The 19,206-nt window shown below is 31.6% G+C and overlaps 2 protein-coding genes across 2 annotated transcripts; one reads left to right on the top strand and one right to left on the bottom strand.

Moving 5' to 3' along the window:
- Nucleotides 1–5,579: 5,579 nt before the first annotated feature.
- Nucleotides 5,580–10,250, top strand: LOTGIDRAFT_225808 (hypothetical protein; the record flags this gene model as incomplete). The annotated part of the gene is made up of 6 exons (XM_009050633.1): nucleotides 5,580–5,654; nucleotides 5,901–5,997; nucleotides 7,285–7,373; nucleotides 7,735–7,861; nucleotides 8,414–8,517; nucleotides 8,727–10,250. 6 exons carry the CDS (start codon nucleotides 5,580–5,582, stop codon nucleotides 8,898–8,900), a joined length of 666 nt encoding a protein of 221 aa, XP_009048881.1. The 3' UTR covers nucleotides 8,901–10,250.
- A 2,784-nt stretch (nucleotides 10,251–13,034) lies between these two features.
- Nucleotides 13,035–19,206, bottom strand: LOTGIDRAFT_140711 (hypothetical protein; the record flags this gene model as incomplete). The annotated part of the gene is made up of 11 exons (XM_009050632.1): nucleotides 13,035–13,241; nucleotides 13,653–13,817; nucleotides 14,136–14,315; nucleotides 15,103–15,269; nucleotides 15,497–15,596; nucleotides 15,741–15,872; nucleotides 16,331–16,582; nucleotides 17,650–17,853; nucleotides 18,064–18,198; nucleotides 18,437–18,580; nucleotides 18,961–19,206. Coding segments are annotated over 11 exons (1,932 nt in total), but the record flags the coding sequence as incomplete, so codon positions are not given.

Here is a 19,206-nt window from a genome sequence, read left to right as displayed (position 1 = left end):
GTTTAGTAAGATTAAACAGTTCACAAATTCTTCAGAAGACTTTAAAATTCTTTGCAGATCTATTTAGATTTACTGTTTTATAATTTAGCAGAATGGATAAAATACCATGTTTATTATATTTATCAACCTGTATTTTGAGTTCTCAATGAACACATGACCTGTTGTGTGAGAGTATAGTATTACCAGTGATTAGAGAAAATTTGATCATAACCTACCTATCAGAAATTTTCTATCCGAACCAATCCATACATTTGGTGTAATCCAGTGATGTATGGTTTCTGTACCTAGAAAAGTTGGAATATTTTCTTTCAAAACCACAGATTGTTGTAAACCAATATGATGAATATATCCAATAGCTGTTAATGAGGAAAACACCATTACATGAACCTACAAAAAGTTAAAAAAAAGAGCTTTCCTGCGAAAAATTACATTATATCAGAAACAAGTAATATCATGCAGTGAGCAATGAGAAATTCTGTGAGGTCTGCACTGCCAATTTGCTTGCTTTATATAGACTTTTTACATGCTCAGCAACTTTATCTCCCTTTCTACAGTTTTAAAGAGTTATGTTAGTGTTTTTTTTTTTTTAAATATGTAGAAATAAGCTTATTCATTTTACCTCATCAAAGAATGAACTTGGTGTACATCTTTTTATAATACCACTGAGATCCATCAGCCTAGTTTTTTCATAACTTAAATAATGCCATCTAATATACCCAACTACTTACTAAGATAATGAAATAGGTAAAAAATGGTTTGAATTGTTTCAATTCAGCTCGTTTAACCCTTGTATCAGTTGAACTATGTCTACTTTTCTGATTTATTTCTTTTCGTAAATCTTTCCATTTTTTTCTTGCTTCTTTTTGTGGATTTCTGTAGTAGGCTTAAAAAATACATGAGCCTGTTTTCAATAAATGTTCATCGCTAAACATGCGTTATATTATATCAAATTAAAGAAAGCTTATATATACAACAAAATTCAACATAAATCAACAGCCCGAATCCCGAAAACCGGTTTTGATATAGTTAAGGAAGTTAATCAGGGTTCAGTTTGGTATTGATTTTGGTATTTCGATTTATTGTAACAGGGTAAAGATTTGTTGCAGAATTACCTTTAGCATTGTCTACTAACTGTTGAACAGTTCTAATTCTCCATTCATAATTTTCATTAATCCATTGTTTTGTTTCTTTTATTTCTTTGATTTTCATCTCCTTTTCAAGCTGTAGTTATTATTTTTATAAATGTTAGTAAATTGTTTGCTTTGCAAATACTCCAAATTGTTTTTCCAGCTTAACCTATTTTGGGCATCAAGAACCACATACATGTATATATCATATGTGTAAAGTATCACAAGTAAAGTATGTGCAACATCAGATGTTTAGTAAGGGTATTTATATTAGTGGAACTCAAATTTCTTTTTGAAGATTAGGTTTATTTGTTTGAATTTGTCTCAAGGCTAAAAAATTAAAAAAATTGTGACTCCACAAGTATTGCTGAGAATTGTACCAGTGTCAACATCCATCCTCTACCAGTTTGAGAAATATCTTTTAAAAGGGAAAATTTACATACTGCAGTAAAATTCAGATAATGGTTAAATGCTTCTTGACCTGTTAATCTTACTCCTTCATCTTCTAGTACTTCATAATCCTTACAAATAAATAATACTAAACAATTTATTTATCTGCATTTCAAGAATTTGATGTACAAAAAATGTAAATGTACAGAACAGTATGAACTTGTATAAGACGTCATAAGAAATACTCTCCTATAGAAGTGGCCTTGGTCACAAGTAGAGACTATGGATTTCAGCATTAGAATACATCATTTTGATCAGAAATTACTTACCTCTGGAGAGATTTACAAGATGCACTAATAATTCCAAAATATTTTATATGATTTTGGTACATGTTAAAATGTGAATTTATTACTTACCTCAAATATCTGTGATGGTTTCAGATCTAATTTAGATAAACTACCAAGTTGATAAAAACTCCTTATCGTTGAGGATGATGGATTTTGATTGTAAGAATCATTTTTATATGTTCCTTCACTGATGGCTGAAGTAACAAAGTTTGTTCTTCCAGATGTTGATGGTTGATTTTGTATGGAGTGATTACGTCTAATGTTTGATTTGACATCCAATAGGTTGTTTCTCAGTTGACTTCTGTTTGATTTATTGGGATCAACTGCCGAGTTATTCAAATCTTTCATGTTCTTAGTTGTTTGATTGTCATCAAATGGTATTGGTAAAACTTTGTTTCTTTTTGGGGGAAATGTCTGATTGTGATGAAAATTTTGGGACATGGTTACATCATTTTTACCATGAATTCTTGTGGACATAAAATTATTCAGCTTGACCTCGAATGAAGGTGGATCATTGGATGGTGTTAATGGTTTCATATTTGAAGCTGACTGATTAAGATTTTCACTTGCATCATAATTTTTTTCATTTTCTCTGCAACTCTCTTCTATCTGGGAAATGCTTTCATCTTCAAGTGTGTCCCCTGAAGGAACCTTCTCAACTTTTATATTCTCATTCAATGGTTGTGAATCTAATTGATCATGGGTTTCATTTTCATCAGAGTTATTTTGTTTTATGTCGGTTATTGCCACTTCCTGAGCTATATTCGATTGTGTATCTGGTGTATCTTGAGATACATCATAGACTTTTAAACTCTGAACAAGACTGACAATGCTATCTTGGCCAGATTCCTGTGTTATAACATTTGGATCATACCCAGTAAGAAAGTGAGATGATTTTCCAAGTATGTGATTAGAGATGCCTGTGTCATCATCATCCATTGAAACTTCTGAAACTGTTTCTTCCAATTCCTCCACGACCTTTACTCTCTGATACGGGATACTTGCAGTTGATACCAAGATATTTGACAGCGATATACCAACTTGTCCGCTCTAAAGATAGTAATTCATAATTCTTAAAGTAAGATCTTTCTATTTCGAACCAAAGCATCCCTACTGCAACAAATTTCATGACGTAAAATGATCATAATCGATTATTGTCGCTGGGAAATTATAATGTTGATTATCTACGGAAGCGTATAAGGGCCATTAATTTTTTTTTTTTTTTAATTTTCAAGTAAGTATGTTGAATTTTCAAGTTAGTATGCTGAATTTTCAAGTTAGTAACTTGAATTTTCAAGTTATTAACTTGAATTTTCAAGTTAGTATCTTGAATTTTCAAGCTAGTATGTTGAATTTTCAAGCTAGTATGTCCAAGTTAGTATGTTGAAAATTCAACATACTAACATGAAAATTTAAGTTACTAACTTGAAAATTCAACATTCTAACTTGAAAATTCAACATACTAACTTGAAAATTCAACATACTAACTTGAAAATTAAAAAAAAAAAAAAAAATGAATGGTCCTAATATGCTTCCGTAATTATCAAATTTCATAATCGATTATATAGATATTTTAAAGTTACATTTTCTCCACTGTACCCGTTAACAAGTAATCTCTTCCACATAGTTTCCCTTCAGCACATAATAAGCTATAGCCTAATTACCGATCAAAGCAAGAATATACTTCTATCTATGACACAAAGATAGCCCATGAAATTGAGAATTTTGATTTTAATTTAGTATTTTTCTCAATTGAATTATTTTGATTATTAAACGATTATCGATTTCAGCTCCACTCTTAACAATCTCAATCTGAAAATCTTGTAGGTTAGTTTCTTATTCATTCCAAGTATTGGTCCAAACCACAGTTAAGCACAGAAATACAGGTAGATCTACGGCAAATGAAAACAAATTCCAGCAATAGTATAAGAGTAACTATTTTGTACCTGAGCATTTTTATGAAAATTTGCCCTCCATACTTCAACCTGATCTTCATGAGTGACTCCAAAAAATTCTCTAATTTTTCTGCATAACCATCTTCCACAATTATTCATTTTTTGTTTTCTACCAATTCGAACTTCTGTAATAAGATGCTACCTGTGTAGATTTTAGGTTTCTAGTATTGTTTGTATTGTTTTGCATAATATTTGATATGTAGACCTCCCTCTACTTCAACATTTATGATTTTAGTCCGAAATATCTGCATCTATAGAAATCTTTTCCAGCCTCTGATGGATATTTTGCTAGTTGTCGATAGAGTACACCAGCAAGACTCAGCTGTCCAAACAGCCTCGTCATTAGGGCGGGGGCTGGGTCCTAGCAAGTGAGAATTAAGCCCCAGCAAAACCTTCAGTTCAGCAGAGATTGATTCAAGTGTTTTTGTACAAAATAATTTTTTTTATAGATTTTGATACGTTTTTGGCAGCTCAAAATAGGCTAGTCTGAGATGAGCTCTCTGTGAATTAAATTCTTCAAGTTCAAATGTTCTGAGTACAAAATCTGCACCAATTCATTCCTGGCGACGGGGCCGTGTCCAAATTGGTATCATAGGCTAGATACAGATGTTTCGGTCTATTATAAGTTAAATGCTCTGTCATACAGGATGGGACTGGTCAGTGGTGGGCTTAGTACCTAGTATAAATGTCCTTATCCGGTAGGCCTAGAAGGAGCACATTTGACAGAAAGTTTTTAGTTTTCATTTGTAGATTTTCAAATTTTGAATTGTTGTCGATAAATAAGGCTACATTAAGTAACTAAAACTAAGAGCAACTGAAACATATTCTACATTTAATTACCTATATTACTTCAGAAACTTTATAACACAATTACTCTAAAGAACCTTGCAAGAATAAGATAAGCCTGATGATGGGCATGGGTGTTAAAGGCCGAGAACGGTGACCTCAATGTTGATTGGCGCGCTTTTACAGGTAGCCTTTAAATAAATGTGGTCTTGAAAAATTTTATATAGTTATGTCCCTTTTGTTTTACCGGAAGTTTATATTGTTGACCAAGAAAAATATTTTTCCAAATAACTCAATAGCCAATAGCAATAACTTTGGCTTCGGGTTGAGAGCAATGTTGTTATAGTGAAGAACCTTGAGTACATTAAGTGAATATTTCGTAACTAATTAAGATTATTCATAAATTCGTCAGGAGGCTATAGCCTTCATGTTGGTGACGAGAAGAAACTCGCTGTTTAGAACAACGCCACGGGAACTTGTATTTTTTAAGTAAGTCTGGGCATAGTCACACTCGCTTCAGACTACAGCCACACATAATAGTTTAGAAGGCTAATAGTTTAATAGCAACTTAGTAAGCCTATTACATAGATTATCAACAATATTCCTACTACAGACAGCATATTAAAGAAACAGTTGCAGCAGTGAATTTCAACTAAGGGCAAAGATATGATTTGATTTAATGACGTTTCATTTGGACAGAAGAACTCAATAAGAGGATGTTGATTTATTTTACTTAAACAATAAACATTCATTCACTTTGACACTTAAACCAATAATACTAGTGTTGCAGTATGAGTACCAGTAGTACATAGATTTATCAGATTTATCATTTGAAGTTATTCTACTTCGATATTAGAATTTGATATACCTCTTGTTTTAGTCTAACCCCTTGGTTATTTGAGACTTTTTCTTTACTTTGTTGAGTACAGTGTGTAGGTTGAAAATAATAAGGATCTAAAGTTAGTACCTAAATTATGTCGGACTCGGAAGAAGAAATAAATGATAAGAAATTGAAGATAGTTGTAATGGGAGATGGTGCATCAGGAAAGGTAATGTTTTTTTTTATTGATCTCATTTTCTAGTTTCATTTCATCTTAAATGGCCTTTGTATGAATGATCCAAAGAAATGTTGTGTACCATATTAAATAATACTTTACTCATGACATGTGCAGCCAGAGGCCTTCTACAGAGGCTTAATTAGTTTATTAGTCGAACCCATTTGTCATTATTTGTGTGTAGCATGATAATTACCTAGTTGCAGTATGTTAATGACATTTGTATTCTTCAATATTTAGACATCTTTGTGTACCAGATATTCACAAGAGCAGTTTAACAAACAGTATGGTCAAACGGTTGGGCTAGATTTTTATTTAAAGAGAATAGTACTACCAGGTAATGCTAAAAGGAATGATAAAAAACATTTATTTAGCTTTTCAGACATGTTTTATTTTCCAATCTAAAGGCTTGTTATTCAAGTTAATTCTTACGAGAACAAGTAATACATGCTTTATAGGGGGAATAGTCAGCATTTTCAGAGAATGATTTGGGTCTTTATTGTCCTTTAATAATCTTTAAGTGATACTATGTCTTAGAATACACTCGTCCTGTGGCTAATATTTGTGTTTAATAGTGACCATTGGTTAAATAAGTATGCATTCCACACTTTATCAAGTTTGAAAAAGTGACAATAAAACTATAATCAAAATTTCAAAAAAAAGTAAGCAAGCGACAAGTCCGTAAAGTTTGAGAAAAAAAGAGTCTGGGTAATCAACGCTAAAACAGGAAACAATCATCTTCCGGTGTATACAAACAAACTTTGCCAATGATTAATATTTGTTGAAAATTGTGTCAGTGGTGGAGTATTCATTCTAAATTATATGAATTGCTTTTTCATGGAGTCGCTTAATTTCCTACGAGGCATTATTATTCCGTCTTCAAAATATGTCTGACAATGTCGAGGTCAATTCAAGAGTAGAGGTCAAGGACGTGGGAAACCCCACTTGAGAGTTACTTCCCCTTGAAAATTACACCGGATTTCCTAGACTCACGATTTGAAAATCGCTTAATGGATGTATTAGGCGTTTTATAATTAATTACTTGTGGATATATCGGATAATAGAGGAATTTTGATATATAGTTAGGACACCAGGTAAGTTCACTGATGGATATATACTGTTATTGGCCAAATTGAACAAAATTAAAATTTTATGTTCATCCTAAGACGTAGTATCCCTTTAAACATATCTCAAACAAAATATTTCACTGTCTCTTCCTATATATATGTGTTTTCTGTATGGCATAGTCTCACTGAAATTTGAGTCAAAGTTTTAAAACCTGAATAATTGTGGATACACATGGCTCAAATTTCGATGATGAGCTGTGAACACTATTACTGATTATGTAAGCTAAAAAAAATACCTGTTTCTGAAACTAAGGTATGATTGTTCGAACGGATAGTGAAGGTGCTCCTTGAAAGCATTTATGATTATTGATGCATTATTGCAAGTGTATACGGTACATAAATTAACCCTGGAATGATTGAATTTTTCAACTCATCTACAGTGAATATCATTATATTTTAGCATAAAGATTGTAATGGATGCAATGACAGCCCCTCTGTAATTGATTTTGTGCACAAATTTTAGAAAAAGAAAACTAAGATATAAAAATAATTTTCAGGAAATATTAATGTGACACTTCAAGTATGGGATATTGGAGGACAAACTCTTGGTGGTAAAATGTTAGATAATTATATATATGGTTCTCAGGTATGACTTCTTATACACTTCTAATACAAATCACAATTAATTTATCTCTTTCTGTATCTCTCTACATGCCTTTAGTATTAAAAAGTTTGAACATTTATTATATGATTTGATTTATTGATTAAGATATTTGTCTAAACTTCCTACTAATCACAATCTAATAAAGAAAATAAAACGAAACATGTTACCTGTTTTCCATTATTTTCTCATAAATAGGAGATTATGTCCATGGAAATTTCTACAAAAGGAAGGAATCCTTAATTGTATTGTATTGTCAAAAATGTTTGTAATACATTAAAGATGACACAAACTATACAATCACTGTAGAGAGATAGTTATGAGTCATGATAAATGATTATTTTAGGGAGTTTTGCTGGTGTATGATATTACAAATTATTCAAGTTTTGAAAATTTAGAAGATTGGTATGCAGCAATAAGAAAAGTTTGTAAAGATGTCCGTTCTCCTCACATCGCTTTAGTTGGAAATAAAAGTAAGATTTACTACTCCCTGGCTACTGTAATTCTGGATTCAGACCCTAACTGGAAAAGAAATGAATTGGATGTAGTTTTTCGTCTGCGTCTGATTGGGATAATGAAGATGGGCAACGCCATGCAGTCTGTGTAAGGAAATTTTGCCATGACAACGGCATTAGCCTTATCTTTTTCGCTTTCCAGGGATCTTTGACATGCCGAGTCTGTATCACACGGGTCCTTAGTCCAATTTTAGCAAGTACATACTTTTTCCATGTCGGTTGGAGCCGCAGTTGCTCAGTGAGTTAACCTGAAGGTCCAGGGTTCAATCCCAGCATAGGTCGAGATATACCTTCGGAATTTAAAACCCGGTACCCCCATGTCAGTAACCCAGGGGCTGACATGGAAAAAGGGTCTAGTCATTCAGATAGGACAGTAAACCGAGTGCCTGTGCATGTTAAAGTTCTCGCGAAATTTCCCTCAATGTAACCTGCCTGTCTTCATTAACCCACATGGTGCAGGTGGTTATGTCATGTTATTTGCTGTGTGATTTGTCAATGTATCTATTACAGTTGATTTGGAACACATGAGAACAGTAAAACAAGATAAACATCAACGATTTGCTCAAGAACATGGAATGTCCAGTCATTTTGTATCCGCCAAGTCTGGTGATTCGGTAAGAAATATCATAAAATAATACAAATCTACACAAATATAATCTCAATGACAAATATCAAAAATGGTGACTTTAGTTACTTCCTGTTATTTTTTTTCAGAGAGTTTGAACCAATGTCTGCAAAATGATGCTTAGAGATTGTGTATTTGTAGTTGTGCACATATCTGATGTTAACTTATGTACCTTTTAATAATTATATTTTCTTGTAGGTGAACTTATGTTTTCAAAAATTAGCAGCTGAGATTCTTGGTGTCAAGTTAACTAAGCCTGAAGTTGAACAACAACAAAGAGTTTTAAAAGCAGAAATCATTAAATATCCAGCAGACGCACCAGTTAAGCCATTACCCCAGCAACCTAAAAGTTCATTTTGTGTTCTTCAATGAAGAACTAGTTATGGAAATTAGACTTAGGCTAACACAACAGAATCTTACAATGAAAACACCTTCCAATTGTCCAATCTGATTGAATTCGTCCACAATCAAATCCTGCCACATATACTTATAACTTTATTCTTATAACAATTTGATTTTCTTTATCAGATGAAGCTTGTTTTTCAATTTACACTTTATCACTTATAAAAATAAGATTCAGAGTGATATATCAAACAAGGATGTTGATATGACAATAAATAGGTGATATTTATCCACCTTTGTTTTTAACTAAGGTTTCTCGGTTTATGAGACTGTCAGTTATAGGCTATGACTGTTTTTATTATTAAATGTTACCCCATGTTTGTCCGTCAATATGTCTGTTCACATTTCCTAGTATGATAAAATTTTGTATGTGTACACAATCCTAAAATGAAGAAAAAAATCAAATTTGATAGTGTTGAATATTAAAGCCTGTAATATTGATTTAAATTTTTATTATAATCATTTTTGATATGCCCACATCTCTCTATGTGGACATATTGTCGGCACCCCTGTCCGTCCGTCGGTCAACATTTGCTTGTAAACGCTCTAAAAACTAGATTGTTTGATGGAATCAAATGAAATTCGGTATGTGTATACATATTCATAAAACGAAGATCAAGTTCTAATTTGAGCTATTTTCGACCGTTAGAAGCAGAGTTATTGCCCTTGCCCTAAAATCTTGAATATGCTATTACTCTCTTAGTTTTCAACCGATTTTGATGAAACTTAAAATGGATGTTTCGTTTTTACCATCCGCATGCCGTGAAGGGCGTGTATGGCTGTGGTCCACTATCTTTATAATTTGTCAAAAAAATAGAAGACACATAAAGCATTTCAAGTAAAAGTTCTTTTCTGGTCCATTTTTAGTTGATGTGGCCGTACATTGTCGCTGTCGTCCCTGTCTGTCTGTCTGTCCACAATTGCCTTGTGAACACTTAAGAGACTATTTTTCATCTGATTTTAATGAAATTCATAGTCATCATTTAAATTGAAAGCTTAGTCAAGTTTGAATTATATTGTTACTGCCCTTGACTTAGTAAAAATTTGTTTTTGAACACTAAAGATACTACAGTTTTCATCTGATCTTAATGAAATTTGGTGTGATCATAATGGGATTTTAGTCAAGTTCAAATTTGATGATTTTTAGATGAATGGTTTGGGAGTTATTTATTAGGAAATGTGTGTCTTTGTGAACACAATAGATACTGCAGTTTTTATACGTCCATATGAATATGTGGTCGTATATTGTCGTCGCCCCTGTCCGTCGGTCCGTCCGTCAACATTTCTTGTGAGCACTATAGAGACTACAGTTTTTATCTGATTTTTATAAAACTTGGTGTGATGCTTTAGATTGATAAGATCTCGGTCAAGTTCGAATTTGAAATATTTTCGATGAACGGTTTTTGAGATATTGCCCTTGACTTAGAACGCCTTGAAATTTGTTAAAAATAGTTCGTGAGCAGGATTGAAGCTACAGTTTTCAACCGATTCTGATGAAACTTGGTGTGATCATTGGAATTGATAAGATCTCGGACAAGTTCTAACTTGACGCATTTTCGATGAACGGTTTTTGAGTTATTGCTCTTGACTTTGTTAAAATGCGTCGAAATTTGTTAAAAATAGTTTGTGAGCTGGGTTGACACTACAGTTTTCAACCGATTCTGATGAAACTTCTTGTGATCATTGGAATTGATAAGATCTCAGACAAGTTCTAACAAGAGATATTTTTGATGAACATTTTTTGAGTTATTGCCCTTGATTTTGTAAACACGCGTCAAAAGTTGTTTTTTACCCTTGATTAGAGCTGTGTAGTTTAATTGTTTGTTGTATTTGGGTTATTGATATTGATTTTAAAAAAATTTGTGGAATTATTCAGCATGAATAATTTCTTCAATATGAGAAAATTCGTACTTTAGTCACTAAAGACTGTTTTATTATTTCTGACAGCTGCCAGTGGGCGTATGTTAACTTGCAATGCAAGCTATCTTATCTGATATAAATGAAATTTGTTGTGATACATATATTGGTCAAGATATTTTAGTTATTGCTTTTGACTTATGAAATACACTTCAAAATTAGTTTGTGAACACAATAGAGACTAGAGTTTTTATCTGATTTGATACACTTAAAACGTGGTTTGTAAACACGATAGAGGTGACAGTTTATGTCAGAATTTTATGAAATTTTGTATGTTTGTTTAAATCATTAACCCCCATGATATTAATGCCTGTTCCTTCAAAGTTTTCATTTGATTTTCACAAAACTTGGTTGTAAATATATGATCAAAAAATGAATTTGGACAGTAAGCAATAATTTTGACCTCTGTGATCTCAACTAATGGAAATGCAATATCTTCATAGATTTTAATAGAAGTATATTACCAAAAAAGGAAGAGCAAGTCTTCTGTTTTTCACCAATGGCATACCAAAGTGGGTGTATTTTGACGTCGACCACTATACTTTTCAATATGTAATCAGTTTAAAATTATGACATCATTCAGGTTTTCAGCTGATACAGATATGTTTTAGCTTCTCGTAGCATGAAATGTCATCATCTGCTTGAAACATTAACAATAATGTGGAATCTACCAAAAGTGTTTGAGTGGACAAACCCAGTTGCAGAGTGCATCAGGTGTTACCAAAGAGAGAGCATTCCATGCCACAACCATCACAGAACTTCTTTACAGTGTGTTTTAAATTCTTTCATTACTTATGTTTATATCGAAAGATCTTATTTGTAAGATTGTAAATTAGTTATTTGTGATAGTGTTGATACCAGATAAAAGATTATCATTGTATTCAGTGAGGGCTCGTTCTAAGAAACAGTTAAAGTAAGATAATATTTTGAGATATAATGATCATACATGAAGGCAATGAGATGGATTTCTCTAAGATTTATTAAACTGCTTGTGTTATGGTCTATCAGTATTATAGGTACAGTCTAATTTATTGAATGTTTTGTTAAAGATTTTATGTTCATGTGTTTATGTATATTTTATCAGGTTGATGTAAATATTTATTTATTGTTGGTTGTCATATTTTATCAATGTATTTTGGTGTTAATAAGTATATTTTTAAACACAAATGTAGTAAAGTCACAACCATAAATTTAGAGTCCTTTCTTCTGTTCAAGTGATTGTGGAGAATAATTGTATACCCCTTCTTTTCACATTTTCTCAACAGCCAATTAGAAAGCTCTGTGAATGATGAAACTGCTATAGTTCCTTTTAGTTTCATAAAACTTAAGAAATTGACGAAATTCTTCTTTAAATCATGATGTATTTTGCTCTGTAGCATCAAAAGTTGTCATCTGTTATGGTTTTATGAAACATAATTGTTTAGCATAACAATGGCAATTTTTTTCATAACACCTTCACTGAAAATATCCAAATTTTTCAGGAAACTTTACTAACACCAGTTCATGCCTATCTTACATCCAAATGAAAGTACATGACATCACTGTGTTGTGAGGATTTGACAGAAGACTAACTACTTTTAGTACAGTATTCAACAATATGGTTTCTCATCTCCAAATAATAATGTTCAATATAACTTTCAAACTACATGCACTATACGTAATGTAGAAAAAGATCTGTTCCACCCAAACTTGTCCTTGTAACATAATACACTCTGTCAATTTCTTTTTCATGTAAATTTAAAATCCTCAATTCAAACTAGCTTTCTGGGCATAATAATAAATTCAATTAATGAGACTTTTTCATATACATTTGAAAGAAAACGGGTCCTTGATTTTTACCCATTTGTTGTCATAGGCATCTCTACTTCAGATATTTTATTTCGGTACAAAACATATATTCAATTTTTTAAAAATCTCACTGTACAATAAGTTTTATTAAAGCTGAACATCTTCATTTTAACCAGTTTTTCCAATTCAATCACATTCCTATATTTTGATAAACCTTACACCATTGAAAAAAAAGTTTGTTCTACTTCTATAGTAGACTATAACCGGGCATATGTAGCATGTGGATTGTGACTATAGGCACTATATATATATATATATATATATATATCATTACACACACTTTTCATAGTCACACAGTCTATAGATAACATTTAAACAGAAACATATCCAATTTCATCTCTATTGGCCTTTGACTTCTTGTTGCTGCTGTTGTTGATTTTGCTGCTGTTCTTGTTGCTGCTGCTGCTGCTGCTGCTTTTCCTTGTCTAGTTTCTCTTGCAATTTTTCCTCTTCTTCTATAGCTTCCTCACGCTTAATTAAATCTATTATTTCAGACAATTGTGAAGAATCAAGTTTCACATTTTCTCTGCCAATCTGTTCAATGACCTAGAAATAATGTTTTATTTGTCAAATCATATAAATCATTCATTCATGGATTTAGCAGTCAATAAAAAGGCTGTGCTTGAGGAAAAAATTGAATTAAAAGAGACAGGTAGGCCATTTTTTCAGTCAGTAACATTGTACATAGCTCACTGTCGAAATTTGAGCCTTCCTTCGAATCTATGTGTGTCCATTATTTTCTATGAATGATAAGATGAAGACTCATCATTTTAAGATACTCTGGTAATATATAGAAATAGTGAGTAAAATTTATAGTTTGAAGTTTGAATTATGCAATTTGTGTGCATGTCCTTCTGAAGTACTTCTGAAGACGTATATTCAAGACTAAAATTAACCCCCTAAATGCCACAAAAATGCCTTTAAAAGTAACAGTGTTTAGAAATAAATTAAATCTACCTTGAGAACATGACTAACATTAATATTACCATCTCTATCGTCATCTAATACCTCAACTATCTGTTGATTTCTTGTTTCATTTGGTACTTTCTGTAATCGTTTTAATCCTAATACCATCTCATTGATACTGATAATGTTGGCCCTAAAAACAAATACAAAAATACCCTGTGTATTATAAAAGTAATTTTTCTTTTACATCTATATTTGTGTTTGTGAAGAAAGTAAACACCTATTCATATTAAATTAATAATTGAAAAGTTACCTAGTTAATCATAGTTAAATTGCCACACAGAGGAAGGTAATTCACACATCATATTTTGTAAAAAACTGGAATATCTCAATTCAAATCTTCCTATTTATTACGAATTATTATGTAAAAATTTAAACACAAAACTATTCTTACTTGTCTTTATTGATCTCTTTTTGGTATTTCTTCATTAATTCTTCATCATCTCTCACTTCACTACTACGTTTCATTTTAACTTCACGTAATTCAATGTCTTCCTGAAATTTCTCTTTCTTTTCATACATCTTCCCTGTCATACCATCTAGCTTCTTAATCATTCTGTCAACACGCTTAGCTAGGCGTTTAGCTGCTTTAGATTCTTGTATGTTACTATCATCACCAGTTGCAACCATAAGTGACTTCAAGTCTTCTAAATCCTGAATAATGTATTGTTTATCTTAAAACATCAATTTTAGAATTGAAAACAGGATTGTTAAGTCACAGAATCTGACTAACTACATCTCTGGAAAAATTGTCATGGATGACTTGAAATGAATACGACTGACCAGAAAGATTAGGCCAGACAAAATGAATATCTTGTTACAGGATAAAAATGGCAATGGTTCTGCTATCCGTATGTGTCTTTCTACAAACAAAATGATTGCTTCTGTGGACAATTTTAGTTTTTTTCGCATACTTTGACTATGGCTTAAAGCAGTCTTCAGAATGAAGTTGAAGGGTTAGATGTTGCCATGGACCTATCAGCACCAAATATCCAAATTTCTTGAGTCATGGTATCGAAATCAAAAACTGGAACTGGAGCTGTTTAAACGTTACTTCAGAATTGAGGAAACATGGCTTACACATTTAGTTATGTTGAATTAAACATGTTAAATCTTCTTCAGAATATTATTTACAATAATTGCAATTTTCATTGAAAATGAAAACTAAAAAAATAAAAACCGCCCTCCCTCATCACTATTTAAAGATGGATTTTCTGAGAATCAAGATATTAATTTTGTTTGGCCTTACAAATACAGATGAAGATTTCAGCTTTTCATGTATCAAAAGTCAATGCCAGTTGTATTAGTATATGTTTCATGATAAGAATATGTGGGTTCATAAACTTAAAAGGTTCACTTTCTGGAAAATGGTGCATTTCTCTTTGATGCTGCACATTATGATTTTTTAATAGTGTCATAGTTTGTCAGACTGTATTCATACCTCTTTATATTCATTAACATCTTCTTTTAAATCTTCCAGTTCTCCTTCATCAATACTTAATCTTTTCTGTTCAACAATTTCTTCTAATGCAGATTCTATATCTTCTAAATCTTTACTAGTTATTCTATTATCAATATCCTCTTCTAATACTATACCATCATTTACAACTAAAATAACAAATATACTCCATGTACACATTTTCTTCAGAAGATGTTGAGATTTTCTGATTAACACACACTGAAATCTTTTTTCTCAGCACATGATATTCAGCTTACAACTATCTCCATCTGATCCAATAGCAGTCTTTGAGAAACAACACTAATCTTATGTAATTGGAAAAGAATCGTATTTAATAATATGATATAAAAATTACCAATATCTTCCTTCTACTTACTTTCACTCTGTGCTGGTTTGACATCTAGAGCATCTTCTTGTAGAATTTCCTGAGCTTCCATCTGTCGTTTGGCAGCCTTGGCTTCTGCTGCTTCAATTTCCTTCTGTTGTTCCAGCTAACAAAAATAGACAAATACATGGAATTGAATCAATTCGGCGAAGCAACCAATAACATAAATTTTGTTTATTAAACAATTGTTTTCTAGTTTGTTAATAAACAATAATGAGATATTATGGTTCCATACCATTTCTTCCATTGATTTTTGTTGTTGTTCTTTCTCTATCACAGCCTCTTCATGTTTAATCAAATCTAATTTAGCCTTATTATCAATCTTATCACCAGTTAATTCTGCCACTTTAACAATAGTTTCCGATGTCTGAAAAGAACAATGGAATACATAAAGAAAAAATAGAAAATCCAATTTTTGTTTAAAGATTCAAGCATTGTAAGTCTTTTGTATCTTGTGTGACTTCATTATCCCAAGATCTTCATATTCGTTTGACACATTTCAGTGACATCAGTATCCAATTATAGATATCAGTCTTCAAGCAATGTGAGGATTGCTGGTACATGCTACACAGCAATATGAGGTTACCTCAATGTGAATTTGCTGTCAAACAGAAATTTCAGAGCAAAATGGTACATAGAAAATAGGAATTCACTGTCTGTTACATGGAAATAATAAGTTACTGTCAAATTTTACACAGTAATGTGAAGTATCAAAGTTTAAAGGCATTATGAATTCATTATCAATTATCAAATAATACACAACAGTACAGCAACATTGGCACATCTTCGTGAATCTCTACAAAAAAAATGGCAATAATAACTCACAGTGGTCTCCGGTAAAGATGAAATTGTTGCCTTTAATTGTTCTGTTGTAGATAAATTGTCAGGTAAATATAGAGCTCTAGATAACAGCAATAATGAGGGTGGAATCTTTTCATTTAGATGTATATCTAACCATTGTTGTAGTTGAAACTTTAATCTTGGTTCTGATAGACCTAAAGCTCTCATACCTCTAGCTCTACATGCTGATTGTAGTTCAGACATAGTCAAAGTATCTATACCTTCTTTAACTATCATCTACAATATTAAAAGCAATAATTCAGTTACCATTTCAACATACAGCTAAAATTCATAGAATAGACCTTGATGCTTCACTTAAAATCATCTAAAAATAGATTTTTGAATTAATGTTTAAATTGAAAGATAGCTTGACAGAGAAGCTAATATACGCCAACTGGCAGCTGTCAGTGATGATAACTAAATCTTTATTGACCAAAAATATATTTAAGATCTTCATAATAATACCAAATTTCTCATATTGAAGATCTTCATTATGCATTTGTAGTTCAAAAACCCTGAATATCTCATCAATTTAGGGTCAGTTGAGTTTTTCCACAAATCTTTTTAAATCAATAGCAATAACCCGGAAGCATTGAATTATAATTTTCAAAGATATATAATAACGTATCATCAAATTCACACTAACTAACTAACTAACTAACTAACTTACTTACCTAGACAAATTTTAACTTTACTGAGATCTCATTAATATATACCTGCATACCCAGTTTCATCAAGATCCAATAAAAACAATAATAAAAATCATGTTTTCAAGTCATATTTGATGTATTTTTACTAAGTTAAGGGCAATAACTCAAAAAACGTTCATTGTCAAATTCTTATCAATCCCAGTGCTCACACCAAGTGTCATCAAAATCCATTGAAAATTGTACCTTCTAATATACCCACAACAAAATTTTGACGTGATTTTATTTAATCAAGGGCAATAACTAAATAACCGTTCATCGAAAAATCGTCAAATTTGGACACGACTGCTGTCATATCAATCCAAATGCTCACACCAGTTTCATCAAAATCCATTGAAAATTGTAGCTTCTATTGTGCCCACAAGATGGATGGAGAGACGGACAGGGGCAACAACAATATACGACCACATATTGATGTGGCATATAAATATCATTCTCGATTTTCCAATAATGGCAATAGAGGAATAAATCTTTGTTTTAATAATTTCATTTGCAATATCATTTAGTAGTAACTTTTAATAGTATTATATAGATATTTCAGAAATATACCAACTAGGCAAGTTAATATAGTACAACAACTATAACATGATATCATACCTTATCATCTGTCTTCAGTTTTCTAAGTTTCATTTGAAGTTGAAATCTTAACATAGCATCTGTACCAATTGGTTGTATACCCAATACTCTACATAGGGCCCTCAATTGTTCACGTGATAGTGTATCTAATGTTATTTCATCTTCAAATAATTTTGAATATTGTACAATATCTTTAGTTGTGACAGCTAGACCTTTTTCTCGAATCTATAATATAGAAAGAGATCAATTAGATAGCCTATTGAAGTTCATAATATAAGTTCAAATAAGCATAAGCTCAAATACACCAAATGAGAGGGAACATCATTGGGTGAGCAAACAACCAACTCAATGAGCTACTGCAGCTACAATCCACTTGTCATTTGATAATTCCATTTCTAACTACAAGTAACTACAATGTTAAGGGATCATACTTACATTATTAACGAAATTAGAGAATTCCTTTGCAAGTTTGGATGGCTTCTTCCCTTGCAAGGCAGACTCGTGAACTGTTTCTTGTAAAAATTTTGCCATTTCTAATTTAATTTTCAATTGTTTCTTTAATTTCTCTTGCTGAAAAAGAAAGAAAAATATTATCTAATAAATCAACTGCAGTATAAGATGTTCATTGACACATTCATGGTAGAATAAGAGAATCAACAAGCAGAAGTGTACTCCACATTTATGAGGTTTAATACAAAAGTTAAATAAAAAGCACAAATCAGCATGTGCATATGTATATAGGTTTATCACACAATACCCAAGTTATATATCAATGTCAATATGATGATAATAAAAAAACAATCCTTACTTCTTTATTTGCTTCAGCAAAAGTACTAGGTAACATAGAGGGAAACATTTTGACAACAACTGGCAATAGCAATTCCATAAATGGTATAATCAGAAATACTAGAAATGGTACTAAACGGAAGAGGTCAGCAGTAGTACGCACCAACTGTAAATTAAACAGATATTTTGTTAACAATATTGGATTATTTTTGATACAAAAAATTGTACAATTCTGCACTAAACAGAACTAAAACAATTTCTAAATCTTTAAGTTATTAAAACAATCACCATCAGAGCAAATAAATTCAAGAAAGTCAAAATTATTCACTATATTTCCTTCTTTCACTATCATCCAAATTTCACAGCCTGCATTATCCACACACTAAAACCTTACAAAATGGACTTAAAACTGAACTAATTCATATTTTTACAAGCAAAGCTCTTATTTCTTATGACATCATAGTATACATTGACTATGCACATAAAGCCTAATTGATCAATAAATTTGCTAGAGGAAGAGATTGAAGGTTAAGTTTACGTTTTTACCTGATTTTTTTCTCTACGGCTCAATGTTTGACCATTTAACACTCTATACAACAAGCGAGAAGAAATTTTTACGTCTATAAATAACAACCTAAATCCATTATAATAATGTTTAATTTCTGCAACAAAACGCTGCCACAAAGATTTTTTTACTTCAACCTCAGTTGACTTACTATTTTTATTATTCTTTTCTACAGTATCTGTCTGTTCTTTGTAATGTTTCACAGATTTTTCCACATTTGATTCATC

The sequence above is a fragment of the Lottia gigantea genome, assembly GCF_000327385.1.
Source record: "Lottia gigantea unplaced genomic scaffold LOTGIsca_150, whole genome shotgun sequence".
Classification (NCBI taxonomy): Eukaryota; Metazoa; Mollusca; class Gastropoda; family Lottiidae; genus Lottia; species Lottia gigantea.
The sequence above is the reverse complement of the archived record's forward strand: the minus strand, read 5'-3'. Positions and strand labels throughout refer to the sequence as shown.